This window comes from Pseudochaenichthys georgianus, chromosome 15 (assembly GCF_902827115.2).
Source record: "Pseudochaenichthys georgianus chromosome 15, fPseGeo1.2, whole genome shotgun sequence".
Lineage (NCBI taxonomy): Eukaryota > Metazoa > Chordata > Actinopteri > Perciformes > Channichthyidae > Pseudochaenichthys > Pseudochaenichthys georgianus.
In genome coordinates this window covers 5,669,937-5,685,047 of record NC_047517.1, presented here as the reverse complement: position 1 = coordinate 5,685,047, position 15,111 = coordinate 5,669,937, and the positions used below count along the sequence as shown (strand labels likewise).

The 15,111-nt window shown below is 42.1% G+C and overlaps 1 protein-coding gene across 1 annotated transcript in view; it reads left to right on the top strand.

Annotated features, from left to right (window-relative positions):
* piezo1 (piezo type mechanosensitive ion channel component 1 (Er blood group)) overlaps positions 1-15,111 on the top strand; it is a 116,516-nt gene that overhangs the window by 18,621 nt on the left and 82,784 nt on the right. The window contains exon 2 of the mRNA XM_034100629.1: positions 14,445-14,540. Coding sequence (XP_033956520.1) covers positions 14,445-14,540 — 96 coding nt within the window. The remainder of the gene's footprint in view (positions 1-14,444; positions 14,541-15,111) is intronic.

Here is a 15,111-nt window from a genome sequence, read left to right as displayed (position 1 = left end):
TGACTTCATTTAATGTGGCCCCACAAGAGCCTGCAAAGAATATAATATGTTTACTATACGGTTACATGCTACTTTACAGAAGCACGTTGCCCATAAACTACATGTCCCACAATGCATCTCAAGTTTGACTTTTCTTCTCAGAATCAGACTTTTTTTTTCAAAATGTCACTTATTTTATTTTGACTTTCTTTCCAGAATTTGACTTTTCTTTTAAAATCATTTTGTGACATTCTCACTGAAGAGACTTAAGTTATTACCCTATCCGATAATAATCCAATGCAGACGGCAATAATGTAATATAATACATTCTTTTAAATATATTAAATATTTATATATGTATTTTTTGTATGTATATAAAACCGGCCCTTTGAGTGCGACCATGATGCTGATGTGGCCCGAGATGAAATTGAGTTTGACACCCCTGGTATAGATAGACGGTGAACATTTTAAACTGGTAGCAAACAGAAATCATTTTGATAGGTTTTTCCAATTTTATAGCATTTATCTTTATTTTGGTAAAATATAATGTAGAGTTGAACATGAATGTCCCGAAGGTGCATCTGGGTTTATGGTTAAGTTGTACTTATAACCCAAAGCAGTGAATAATAACATTACACAGGTTGATGTGAACTTCAGTGATGTCTTCATTCAGCAGACACCGAGCACCCTGTTCGATCAGATCAAACAGACCCACATTGGGATTGTATTTGTCACAGCAAGTTAACATATTCATATCAAAAATATGAAAAATGAAATACAAATACAATACAAATTGTATTTAAAAAACATTAAATATAATTAAAAAAAAAGATATATATACTGTATGTGTCTAAATTATACACAATATAAAATATACAGAAGAAGCTAAAATACTTGATCATAAAAGAAAAATGTACAAACATGGATACTATATTATCAAAGTGTGTAAAGTAGTTAAATAAATAAAAAAACAGTGATGAATGCATGATAATGTGCAAATAGTTCAGGGTTGTTGAAAGGGAAAAACTAAAGAAACGATAGAGCTGGGAGTTCTCTGCAAGCTAAGGTTGTTACATTCCTGGTCCCCAATGACATCATGTCAATATTGAATATATCTCATAAACCTGTTTTATGCACCTGTAGGGACGTTAAAGCTCTCTCTGAATGAAGGCCGCTGGGGGTCCTCTAAAGGAGCTCAGCTTTCTGCATGGATCTGACATGATACAAGTATTAATGATTATTTAAATTGATATCAGGGACTGTATGACACATTACGTACATTAAAAGACACCCACTTTGCTGGAATGGTGATGTAAAGAAACTGTCCTGACTTGCATTTCCTTTGAGCCCTACTTGGATCAGGCCTGAGATCTTAAAACAGATAACAGACACACTGAAAAGGTGCCGTCAATACTTAAAATGGCAGTTTTGGAAATGTTTGCTAACTTTGTGAGATGCAGAGCACAATGTCACCCCAGGAAACTGTAAAACACCTCCTGGTTAACAGGCTGTGGGCGTTTCTTGAGGAGTGTTTTGTAGAAAAAAACCTGAGCAGAGTGAAAGCACTGAGAGGACGAGAAACAGAGCGCACTGGAATGAAGTTTCCTAACACCGCCTGCCAATAAGGAGAGATGTGAAAAACAAATGAAACCATAACAGCTATGTGTTCAGAGGCTGAATACGAGACATGCAGGGGGACAGACGGGGGGTGCTGCAGACTGATAGGTGCTGTGCTGACTGCACACTGTTATCACCCCGTCCACACGCTGCATTCTGGGTGTGTTGATGATTAACCGGGCAGCAGGGTGGAGCTCCTGACACAGAGTTGTTCTGTATGTGGGGGCTAGTTCTGTACTTTTTAAATATAATGTGCTGAGACGTCGTTTTATTAAGGAAGTAGGACCTGGATCAGCATCTTTGATGACTGTGCAAACACTATATAAAAACCTATCCAATATCCGTGTTCCAAAATGTTTACAATATTTGCAAATCATAAACCTTGGAGTGGCAGATAAGGGACTTTATGGAAGCCAGCAGTGGATGATATGGCACTTTGTGATCAGTGTGTGTATATAGCACTCTTCTAAGTACTCTTGAAAGTGTTGTGTATCTCAGGATGGTGATTTTGCTCGGCCCAGTCATCGTCCTGACCTTTACACACAAACCTGCTAGGATTACTATTCATTGGGCTTTGGGCCATTTCTTAATAATAATGAACATCCCCTTTGGTTTGCTCCAAACTGTTCCTCTCCTGCCATCATCATGACCGGCTTTACAATTATACGCTTGTTATGTGTTCTGAAAGTATAGATACACGTTCATACTGTAGCCAATACCATAGACTTAGAAACATGTGAAAAGATGCCTTATAGTGTGTTTAACTTTAATATCCTTGTATTCCCCTCTTTATTTAGTTTTTCCACCAAAAGCTTATTTTTTAAAAAGCATTTAGTTATGTCTTGTACCAAAACAGGCTAAGATCCTGGTGGAAGAGTGTACACGTGAGAGATGAGTTCTCCACCTGTTGGAGAACAATGGGCTGAGTGAGCGTGTTAGCGGCAGTGAACTAGCTCTCATGCTACAATACCACACAGTCAGTGAATTGGCATTCCCACGTCAGATGACTGACCACATGAGTCACATGTGGAAGAGAGGAAATACTTTCTCCGTCTCCAGGCCAACGATGTGCACTGTTTGTTAGAGCTGCAGCGGGTCACAATGAAATGTCTCCTCCTGTCAACACCAGGAAGAGGCAATAATGAGCTGAACAACACAACCTGAACAAAAACTCATCTCACCCTAATTTGAACACATTTACTTTCCATCTGCCCCTAAGTATCTCTTTATCCAGATACTTTTAGTTTTGTTTGTCCAGATATCCAAAAATGTGCGCCAAGCAAAGTCTCTCCCTCGCCTCCATTGGACTCCCGTGACATTATGACATCACGATGAAACACTCATGCTCAGAGGCGCGGGAAGGTATTTTGAGTGGGGGTGCTGAGGTGCTGGACTCCAGTGAACACTATTACGGGCACTATAGAGCTCGCACAAAAGCACTCCCCACACGCAAACACACAGTACACCCGCGACTGTTACAATGAAGGCTCGATAATCAGCTCACGCCATATAGGCGGGGGTAAAGTGCTATTTTTTACGAGTGGGGAGCGGACCTCACCTCCTCTAGGGGGGTCCGGGGGGATTCCCCTGGGAAGATTCTTTTTAAATATTGAAGTTAAAAGCATCAATCTGGTGCACTTTGAGAGCAACATTAAGAGATCTATGGATACATCTCTCAACATCCAGATGAAACACAACTCTAAGCAGATGTTCTTTTTCTTTATGGATATTTTACAAATCACTCCCCTTTCAAACTATATTCTTGTTTTACTGCCATATAGTATTTCATAACTGTTTTTCCTTTATTCTCTTATTTGTTTTGTAACGATAATGATCATATGAAGGTGTGCCGCGGAAATAATCTTTTGAATAATTTGTGACCAAACCCTTTGAGACCCACTGAGATAACTTAGACTAAAGTGAACTATCTAAACACTCAGAGAGTCCTTTAGCTCACCTGAGCCTCTCAGTCTGAGAGGAGAGCTCTCCTCCAGCTTGTTGTGGAACAAACAGCTCTGTATGTCCGTTAGTGCAGCTAGCTAACCAGATGCCAACAACACGGTCTGGTCTGGTGTCTTGCCTCTGTTGCATTCACTGAACATGGGAAATTACAGTCCTGCCGTCCTCTCTAGTGTCTTGATGAGGTTCACGTAAAACACGGTTAATGTATTATATTATGGAGGTAGAATTGTCCGGGGCTACAGAAACAACATTCGGGGCAGGCCAAAATATTATTTTACCAACAATGTGGAATTTATTGGCTACATATTACACACGTTATGCACAGCGGGAGCAGCAATAACCGTCAAATAATAATTCAGACAGGGGAGCTCCGCACCCCCTGCCTGCCGCTAGGGGGTGCTGCAGCGCCCTCAGCACGCCCATGCTCATGCTTCTATTGGCTTGCGCTCCCACACATTGTACGTGATAGGCCAACGGGTTGGACATCTCTAAGTGGTTGACCAATCATAACAGAGCGGCCAGCTAACCAATCAGAGCAGACTTGGCTCTGGTTTCAGACAGAGGGTGAAAAGAGGTGCTGCAGCACATGAGAACAATAAAGAGCTTTTTGAACATTAAAGCATGGAGACATGTCACAGGAGAGACACTACATACTGATATACACCTGAACATCAGCAGGAGAGGACTCTTTAAAGTAGAGACTCTACATACTGATATACACCTGAACATCAGCAGGAGAGGACTCTTTAAAGTAGAGACACTACATACTGATATACACCTGAACATCAGCAGGAGGGGACTCTTTAAAGTAGAGACCCTACATACTGATATACACCTGAACATCAGCAGGAGGGCACTCTTTAAAGTAGAGACCCTACATACTGATATACACCTGAACATCAGCAGGAGAGGACTCTTTAAAGTAGAGACACTACATACTGATATATACCTGAACATCAGCAGGAGAGGACTCTTTAAAGTAGAGACACTACATACTGATATACACCTGAACATCAGCAGGAGAGGACTCTTTAAAGTAGAGACACTACATACTGATATACACCTGAACATCAGCAGGAGAGGACTCTTTAAAGTAGAGACACTACATACTGATATACACCTGAACATCAGCAGGAGAGGACTCTTTAAAGTAGAGACACTACATACTGATACACCTGAACATCAGCAGGAGAGAACTCTTTAAAGTAGAGACACTACATACTGATATACACCTGAACATCAGCAGGAGAGTACTCTTTAAAGTAGAGATACTACATACTGATATACACCTGAACATCAGCAGGAGAGGACTCTTTAAAGTAGAGACACTACATACTGATATACACCTGAACATCAGCAGGAGAGGACTCTTTAAAGTAGAGACACTACATACTGATATGAACATGAAGATGAGCAGAATGGCCCCTTTAACACTCACATTGCTTTATGAAGTCGCACTCAGCCAACAGTTCTTACGTCAGACAAGCTAAATTAAATGTACACTCAAGTGACATTGCTCGAGTACACTAAGTTCAGGCCTGGAGAAATGTACGACATAAAGCTAAAATTACCAACGGGGGGTGATATCTATGGGCTCAGAACAGTCTCATAATACACACATGCACACAGAAGGATTCACACTTGTATTTCCGGATCCACACTTGTGTTTTTCAATGCACACACATGTATTCCGTTTCATATACATTTAAATAAAATCCAATTACAGAAAAAAGTTTTACATGTGTATTTTTGATCCTCACATATTTGTTTTCCGTTTAAAACCTCTGAACCTGCAAACACAAACCGCTTCCTGTGCACGGATCGCTGTGCATTCGTGTGTGGGTTTTTTGAGACTCTCCTGACGGTCAGCCGATTCGTACTTGTAATTTTTTCTATCTATAGCCAATCAGATGTCTCCTCAATTCTAAGCCAATCACATGAGCCCCGCCGGTCATTATCGGCCGATATTCACTCTTAATAGTTTGATCGGTGCTCTCTATAAAGGCCGATCAGGAGAGCTGGATCTGATCGATATGGACATAAACGCAAGTGAAGTATAACCGGACGTGAGAGAGAGATCAGATCAGCTGCTGAGTCTGACGGAGACACGCAGCTCTGCATGATCACCTGATGCTCCGCCCTCTGTTTAGCGAGCTGACCGGACTGCGGAAAATGCGTATATGAAGTAATCTTACCCTCGTGGGGGCGCGCTCATGTGATTGGCTTAGAATGAAGGAGACATCTGATTGGCTATAGATTAGAAAAAATTACAAGTACGAATCGGCTGACCGTCAGGGGAGTCTCAAAAAACCCACACACGAATGCAAAGCGATCCGTGCACAGGAAGCGGGTTGTGTTTGCAGGTTCAGGGGATTCAAACGGAAAACTAATATGTGAGGATCAAAAATACATATGTGAAACTTTTTTCTGTAATTGGATTTCATTTACATGTATATGAAACGGAATACATTTGTGTGTGCATTGAAAAACACAAGTGTGGATCCTGAAATACAAGTGTGAATCCTTCTGTGTGTATGAGTGTATTATGAGACTGTTCTGAGCCCACAGGTATCTGCTATATAGAGCTGACATGTTTAGACCGCCTTCTTGGATTAAAATAGTGATTGCAACTGAAGACAGCTCCTTTAATTGCAACATCTCAGGTATCATTTGGTGGATAGTGAGAGGTTGTTATGTAATCCTCTAAGAATGTGTAAGATGATCTTTGCAGATTTGATCACTATGGGGATTTCAAGTCCATTTTACAGGACAGAGAACAACATTCTCTTGATTGTGTGATTGCTCTTATATCCCCAATTGATTGAATTCTTTGATTTTCAAATTGACTGGTTAATGTGCCATTTCATTAGTGTTTTACGACCCCTGTATTCATCTGCCTGTCTTGTTTGTGTTTATTTGTTGTAACATTGTTCATGCTGCCCTCTTGGCCAGGTCGCTCTTGATAAAGAGATTTGAATCTGAATGACACTTTTTACCTGGTTAAATAAATGATATATATATATTATGAACAGGCTGAGAGAATGCATGCAAAGGAAAGAGTTGGTTGGACCTGTCTTAGCTTGGCTGTATGGGTTCATGTCTGTGATTGGCAGAATTCACATGAAATAGTGTGAATGTAAGGAAGAGGAAACACTTAAAGAGGGACACAGAGAAAGGCATGTGTCAGTGACATCACTCCCAGGGTACGGACAGGAACACACACACACACACACACACACACACACACACACACACACACACACACACACACACACACACACACACACATACACAGACAGACAGACAGACAGACAGACACACACACACACACACACACACACACACACACACACACACACACACACACACACACACACACACACACACACACACACACACACACACACACACACACACGAGTCAGGCTGCAGTAGCTCTCCGTGGTTTGTGGTTTTTCAGGGCTGGGTTTGTTTGGTCAGTGTTGTTGTACAGATTGAACCAAATGCCAGGACAACCTTTGGCCTTCTGACTGGTTCGGTGGACACTAAACAATCCCGTCTGTCCTCTGTGTCTTGTCCATGGTGCTACTATGTGCAGGAAATGTAATAAAAGTTGAATGTATAGGAACTCACGTGCCTGTTTTATAGTCCTGACCACCTAACAAAACAAACTGATGTCAAAAGAGAGAGAAAGGTAAAGAGGTACAGAGATGGAAATATGAAACAGTCTGTTCATCATGTTGAATCCTGCTGAGGTCTATCCTGCACACAGGCAAACAGACAATAGGTGTTATCATAGGCGGCGCGTGAGCCTCAGGTTTGGGAAGGCTAAATAACTTTTTTTACCTGACGCTGCCCGCCTCCTGCGTCTATAGAAAAGAGATCAACTCAGTGAAAGCACCGCCTGCTGACCAATCAGAGCTCAGTGTGCAGAGTTTAAATCTCTCAAGTCATATTAAAGGATAAAGGAAATACAGTTTAAACTGCTGTATGCAGAGAAGACGCCGACGTGTCGCACTTATCATTCATATCACATTCAATCAGATCATCGATCATATAATATCATAATATATCACATATTTCCTGATCTGAGTCAGCTGAGCCGTATCTGGCCGTGCAACACTCACAGTGTCACATACTGTATGCAGAAGTATTATTTTAAGCAACACATTAAGTTGACGAAACACTCAACTCAAATGTAATTAAAGTCAGATCCACTCGTGTCTTAGATGGGGTGTTGCAGTATAACTTGAGACATGACAACTGGCTATATTCTATTATTTTCGTCCTAGGAATCCGGGGCGTGTACAATACATTGAGGATACTGTGGTGGAGTTAAAATAACAATAGCCTATTTCTTTTTGAAATGTGATGGAGTACAAGGATAGTAACTGTGATTATTCATGTTAAGTAGCCCACAAGTAACTAAAACAATTGCAAGTGCAATAAGAAGCTACAGGAACGTTAATCTACGTCGGTAATATTAACTTTATTTAACATTTACGGTACAAGATTTACATCATACAGCCCATGTAGTATAATATTTTACAAATGATGAATTACAGCAAACATGTGCAATATATCCATTATTACAGCTCCGTGGGCTGGCAGTAAGGCCATATGGGTCCGTTCTAACGGAGCGTCCACACTACAGCTCCAAAAATAGCTTGGAGCTGGGCGTGTCTGGAGCTTGGGGATTTTATTCAAGCAACACGGCCAACAACCAATCACATGAATCTCCCGCCCCCGACATACAAAGCAAAAACCCCCGGGGATTTTATGCGAGCAATATATATATAAACTCCCCAAACAGGCGAAAACATACCAGTTTCCCCCACTGTCTCTGCCACCTCCCTCCATGCCTGGTTCCTCCGGTTTGTATCCCGGGAGGTGAAGAGGGTCTGGTCATACAAAACCGGGTGATTCGCTACGGCGATAGTTAGTTTCTCCTCCGACTTTTTTTGAAAATATAGAAATGAACGGCGGGATATCTCTCCCAGCTTAGACGCGGTTTGATTGGCTAGCGCTTCAGCTGTCAGATTTTGGGAAACGGGATTTGATTGGCTGGCGCTGGCTACTCCGGCGTCCAGGCGACCAGAAGTTGAACAATGTTCAACTTCTGGTCGCCTGGGTCGCCTGAGACGCCTCGCTCGGCTACCCACAATTCAGTTCGGCGAAAAAGCGCGGCTACGTGACGTCATCCCATTGAAAGTGAATGGGCAGCTTGGAGCTGCTTGGAGCTTTCGACGCTGTAGTGTAGACGGGCCGTTATTGTGCATCCATGGGTAAAGATAAACGCATGTAGTGCTGAACACGTAACATGAACGTGCCGGGCGGCGCGGTCCCGTGGGTTAGATGCGCGTTCATAATGCCGAGGGAAATAACTCTCAGAATAACGTTATTAGCACATTTTTACAACTTGAGGAACGAATGTTTTTAATAAGGGCTATACAAGTGTTCATACTGGGTTGTTTATTTAGTTTAAAAAAAAGTATCCAACGAGTTACAGACCACTCTTTCCCAATGTAAGTCAATGGGAAAAAGTGTTTCTGGGCCCAGCAACCTAAAGGAAGTGTAGTATCGCCGTTTGACCAGCACGAATATTCTCATCAGACTCCGGCGCACTTCCTGGGGGCTTGGTTGCGGCTCGCCTCGAAAGTAGACGAGAATAGCCGATCGCAGCCGGGGGAGGTCTCAAAAAGCTCGCCTGAAGCATGGATGTATAATAAGAACTGGATACAGCGTGGGAGGCGGGGCCTCATTCATTCCTATGAGAGTTGCTCATTAGCGCATGATGACAAAATGGCCCAATTTTTGAGAGAGCGAAACGTCACAGATTACCCGGCATGCCTGAGAAGTACCCGTATGTGCGCTCATAGAGCATGCGCAACTTTAACCACGCCGCACAAAAGGCTTGTTCACATTAAGCACGTGAATTTGCGTACACGTAACAGCACCGCGCTTTCATGACAGCATGGTACTGGATTTATATTAACGAGGCGGCAGTTAGCGGCTAGCTAGTAAATTATTCTAAATTACACTTCATGTTAAGTAGCCCACAAGTAACTAAAACAATTGCAAGTGCAATAAGAAACTACAGGAACGTTAATCTACGTCGGTAATAGTAACTTTATTTAATACAACATTTACGGTACAAGATTTAATCATACAGCCCATGTAGTATAATATTTTACAAATGAAGAATTACAGCAAACATGTGCAATATATGCATTATTACAGCTCCGTGGGCTGGCAGTAAGGCGATATGGGTCCGTTGTTATTGTGCATCCATGGGTAAAGACAAACGCATGTAGTGCTGAACACGTTACATGAACGTGCCGGGCGGCGCGGTCCCGTAGGTTAGATGCGCGTTCATAATGCAGAGGGAAATAACTCTCAGAATAACGTTATTAGCACATTTTTACAATTTGAGGAACGAATGCATCTTTTGTGTAATTAAATGCTGTTCACTTTTATAAGCTTCCCTTGACTCTTTTCAGTCTCTCCTGCCTTCAGGGTTCTAGAATTACTTACAATCCCCTTAAAACCACTGTGGGGGAAACTTCTGAAGCAATTGGAATCAGGACTCAGAGAGACACGAGGAGAGCTGGAGCTTTGATGGCAAACACTGACGGTTTATTTGGAGCTTCGGCCGGAGAGTTCACAAGACATGTCACGGGCTACGAGTTGACCACAGGTTGAGATGCCACAATCAATTCTGAAGAACTCTACCCCAGACCCATGTATTCAGCTAGTTCTGAGAGAATAATCAACATTGTGCATAACAAGATAGAATGGTAACACCTCTTTGAGCTGACGCCAAGAGGCAGGAGCAGGGAGACAAAACACTGAGAGCACAGCAGCCAAGGTTACAGGTGCCTGTGCTCAGTCAGGACAGTATGAACTGATACACTGGGTCAAAGTTATGGGCCTTGGAAAATATTCCCTGACAACCACGTAAAACATATTTAGTGTTAGTGTAGCGGCCAAAATCATATAGAAATGAAATGAAACTGATAATTAACTTAAAGGAGACCTATTATGCTATATTTGAATAATATATTGTAGGGCCATACCTATATAAGGTATATTTATACATTTTCTTTTTCAAAATACGAAAAAGATCATGCATTTTAGCCATGCCTCATTTCGCTCTATTTTGCTCTCCTCCCCCCTGTCTTTGCATGCACTGCAGCTGACCACGCCCCCCTGCAAAGGAGGGGGCCGAGTTACGAGCGTCATGTTACCATGCTGTTACCATGCCACGGAAACCTCTCATTCCCCTGATTGGTGGAGAGTTGCCCATATAGGCGGAGCTCCTTGTCACTGACCTCAGACTATTTTCAAATCTGTATCAGTCTGGATCAGAGGAAAAGAGAGAGGGTTGTGTTTTCTGACACTTGGTGAGTTCCCTGACACACCGGGGACACATATTCATGTATAAAAGACGTACAAAGGTGCATTTTGCATGATAGGTCCCCTTTAAAATAACACTGCCGCTGAGGCACTAGTCAGCGGAACTTACGCAGGGCAATGATCCAAGTCCAGACAAGAATCTCCGTTTGTGCATTTATGATCTAATATCATTAACAAAGGACAATCAGGTTTCCTATGTTTCTTTGCTTTGGCCTTTCCTATGGCTTCCTTTCTTCTGGCTCAAAACACCCTGATAAAAAACCATGTGCCTACTAGTGCTCTGGCTCCCACCTCCACCTGTCTCCAATATATACAATTACACCAGGTGCTCTAATCACCCAGTGCCCAACACTGCCTTCAAAATAAAAGCATAGAAATTACTTCAATAGCAATAACTAATAATTAGGGCTGTCAAGTTAACGCGTTAATAATGCAAAAAAAATAATTAACGCCACTAATTATTTTAACGCGATTAACGCATGTGTATTTTTTTTCCTTGGCCGCCCCGTAGTTTCAGAGCGCATCGAGTTTATAATACCATCTACAAGCTGATGCTGACAGCCCCGCTCCTGCCGCCCGCTTGGAGCAGACCACGCTTCCACACTCACCGGCAGGCACCGACTGGCCATCTGGAGGACCGGGAGGGTGTGTGTATGTGTGGCCCGAGCGAGCGAGAGAGAGACCTTACGTGTATTGTTTTGTTAGCATCTGGTGCTAGCTAGCTGCGCTAACGGATATAAGGAGCTGTTTAAATGAAAACAGAGGAAGGACATTTCGCCACAACTGCACCGAGCACTTGACTTGATGCAGGAAGCAGACAGTGGGACATTGTAGGAGAAGTCAGCACACTCATGATTGCAGCGTCCAGGTAGCTCCCGTTCGAGCATATGCCTTGAGTTGCACATAGCTCCAACGATCCAACAGACACGCACACGCAAACGCACACGCACACGCAAACACACACACACACACACACACACACACACACACACACACCATTTGTATTGTATGAGAGAGGTTCCAGGTTGAATTGAGGCGAATATTTGTAATGTTCAGGTTGTTGTGTTTAATATTCATGAGAATATTTGTCATTGTTCAAATGATAATAAAAGCATAAAGCATATTTGTCCACTCATATGTTGATAAGAGTATTAAAAACTTGAAAAATATTCCTCTAAGGTACATTTAGAACAGATAAAAAATGTGTGATTAATCGCGATTAACTATTTTAATCGACTGACAGCCCTACTAATAATACATTTACTATAAACAGCAAGAAAAGAAATGTTTAACTATTAAATAATATAAGGCAATATATAGCTCCAACAGTTAGTATCGAAACAACACCAGTTAAACTCAATCTAACAGGTGTCAATAAACTGAAAGCCTACAGATTTAAAAGTGCGTAACATAACAGATTGTGATATTTCATGTGTGCAGGTGAATATGTGTGCCTAATAGAGGCAGAAGAGGAATGTTCAGGTTTCTTTAGGAATCCAAAACAAATTCTGAAATCTTCAAAAACACAAGTGATATTCCGCTGATGGTGATTTCTGTCAGGGAGTCACAATGTATGAGTCATCCTCTGGGGAGAATGCATTTCACAGGACATTACTCAACAATCTGACAAGTGGTTGCCCTGGACAACAGTTCATAAGGAGGCATTAGGCAATGCTGCAGTCTGCTCGGTTCATGCTGCTCCACCATGTAATGTAGGGCTGCCAATCAGTCAGAACATGTTATTGTGTTAGCAGCAATAATAATCTGTGATTATTTATGATTAATCACAAGATTACAATTCTAGTATTTACTGGTATTTTTGGAGGAGATCAAACAAATACGCCTGTGGTGTTGTTACAAATAAATGCATGACAAACTGGTTCAAGAAATCAGAGGGTTTTTACGTTATTATAACATGATTAGTGAATCATTGACATGAACTAAATCATGGACAAAGTCGCTGTGACGCCCCTCAGCACAATCATCACAATCAGAATCCCTTTATTAATGTGCTCTACTGGTTATAATGTGTGTCCTATCATACTGCAGCTCTATCTGTTCAGTGGAGACTCTGTCCACTATCTCCCGCTTCATCAAACATGGCTCTGCAAAATGCCTTTCCTACATTTTAAAGAAAAATATGCTAAAGCACGCTCGTGAACACACTCGTAAACTGTTAGCGCCAGAGCCTCGCTGCGGGGAAACTGTGGCACTCGTAATTGCGCCGCATTTGCGCATTACATGAATCGCGCCGCATTTGCGCATAACATGAGGCCCCCTCCGCAAGATGAGGCCCCCTCCGCAAGATGAGGCCCCACACAGTCTGCGTGATCTGCGTGTAGGGAGGGGCGGCCCTGGTTACATTAGTTGTGTGCCTGGTGTTTGATTTACTACACTATATACTATGACTGCAGACAGCCATAAAGCTCTCACCTCCAGGAGCACACTGTGATCTCAACAGGCTGAGATTAGTGCAGCCCCTAACCGGTGAGCTACTAATTATCACAGCATGAGCCTAACACGGTCAAATAAGCGTGCACAATTCCTTAATGTCCAGGTCCTAATACTGGCATATCCTCCTAACTTCTTTAAGCCATCAACACCTCGTAAATCCCTCTCGTTGTACCACAAGTGCAGGAGAAGCGAACAGAGCGTTCTCACGCAGACAGCAAGCCCTTTCTGTGGACTCTGGAAAATACATCGTAGAAACGACAGCCTCAGGTCTCTAGTGGATTTTAGTCATAAAATACACTTGTCCCTCCGCTCATAATTCTTAAAGCTGCAAAGCATTGGTGAGAACAACAGAACTCTAAATGTCTGTCAGGAAGATGGAAGTCCAATCAGAAGATACAACTTGATAGAGATGTTAAGAAGAAAGAGACAGAGACACAAAGTTCTGCATATTCCCTCAGTCTATTCTTTACTCAATTCTGATGAATCCATTCATTCACAAGGTCCTTATTCCAAAGCAACAGAGTCTCTACCAACATGGCTGCTCATGAATGTTCTTCTGATTTGCCATTTTAAGACTAGGTCTTGTTTGGTGCAGGCATATAAACGACATGGTTTAAGTCAGGGGAAACATGTTATTACGGTCATATGTGAGCCAAGTGTCTCATATTGTGAAGTATTTGTTTGAACTGATGTTCACTCAGTCTTTGGTAACTGATTGGGTATACACACGTGTGTGAATGTGAAGCAATTTCGTTTTTAGAAATGTGCTATACATGTTATGTGTAGGTCTCCCTGTCTTTGCACAGACTATATATCCTGGTTGTTGGGCATCATACTGTATTATTTCTCATATTTATACATGCGGAACGATTTGTCAGACCTAGTCGTGTTGCATAGAATAATCATAAATGCTTAATACCCCAATTACACACATGTCTTAATGCCAAGTGTTAGGGGTATTTGCTATGTAAATGATTCTCATGCTGTTTGTTGACTCTGTTGTTTATGTGTTTGCAGCTTGTCTTTTTCGCTACAACGCTCTGTCCCTGGTTCACTTCCTGTTCCTGCTGCTGCTGCCATGGTTCCTGTGTCCCAACAAGCACACCATCAGAGGTAAGACCATCTGTCACATCCCTTTAGCGCTTCTTTTTTTAACTCGACATTTGTCAAATTCAATGTGATTCCAATCAATGTCACTCCTGCTTGTTCTTGCCTTTGTTTGTTTGTTTGTTTGTTTGTTTGTAGTCTTTATTTAACCAGGTGAAAGCCCCTTGAGATCAAAAGATCTCTTCTTCAGGGTGACCTGCAGGACACTAGTTACACATGTAACATAAAAACAACTGAACAACAATAAGGAAGACATACAACATAATGTACAGGGTACAGTTTACAAACTCTATTCACAGTGACAGGTACCATGAGCATCAGAAAGCATGGCACCCAGCCGAGTTTCAGAGTGATGCAGGGGAACCAAAGTGCTCAGTTTCAAACAGGTTTGCAGACTGTTCCAAGTTAGTGGAGCTGCTCATCTAACAGCTTTCTTCCCTAAGACAGTCCTAGCACTTGGCACATTTAATAAAACAACATCATGAGATCTCAGGCAATACGTACTTTCAATTCGTCCAGAGATCAGAGAGCAGATATAAGATGGTAGTTTACCCAACATGGCTTTATAGATGAACAT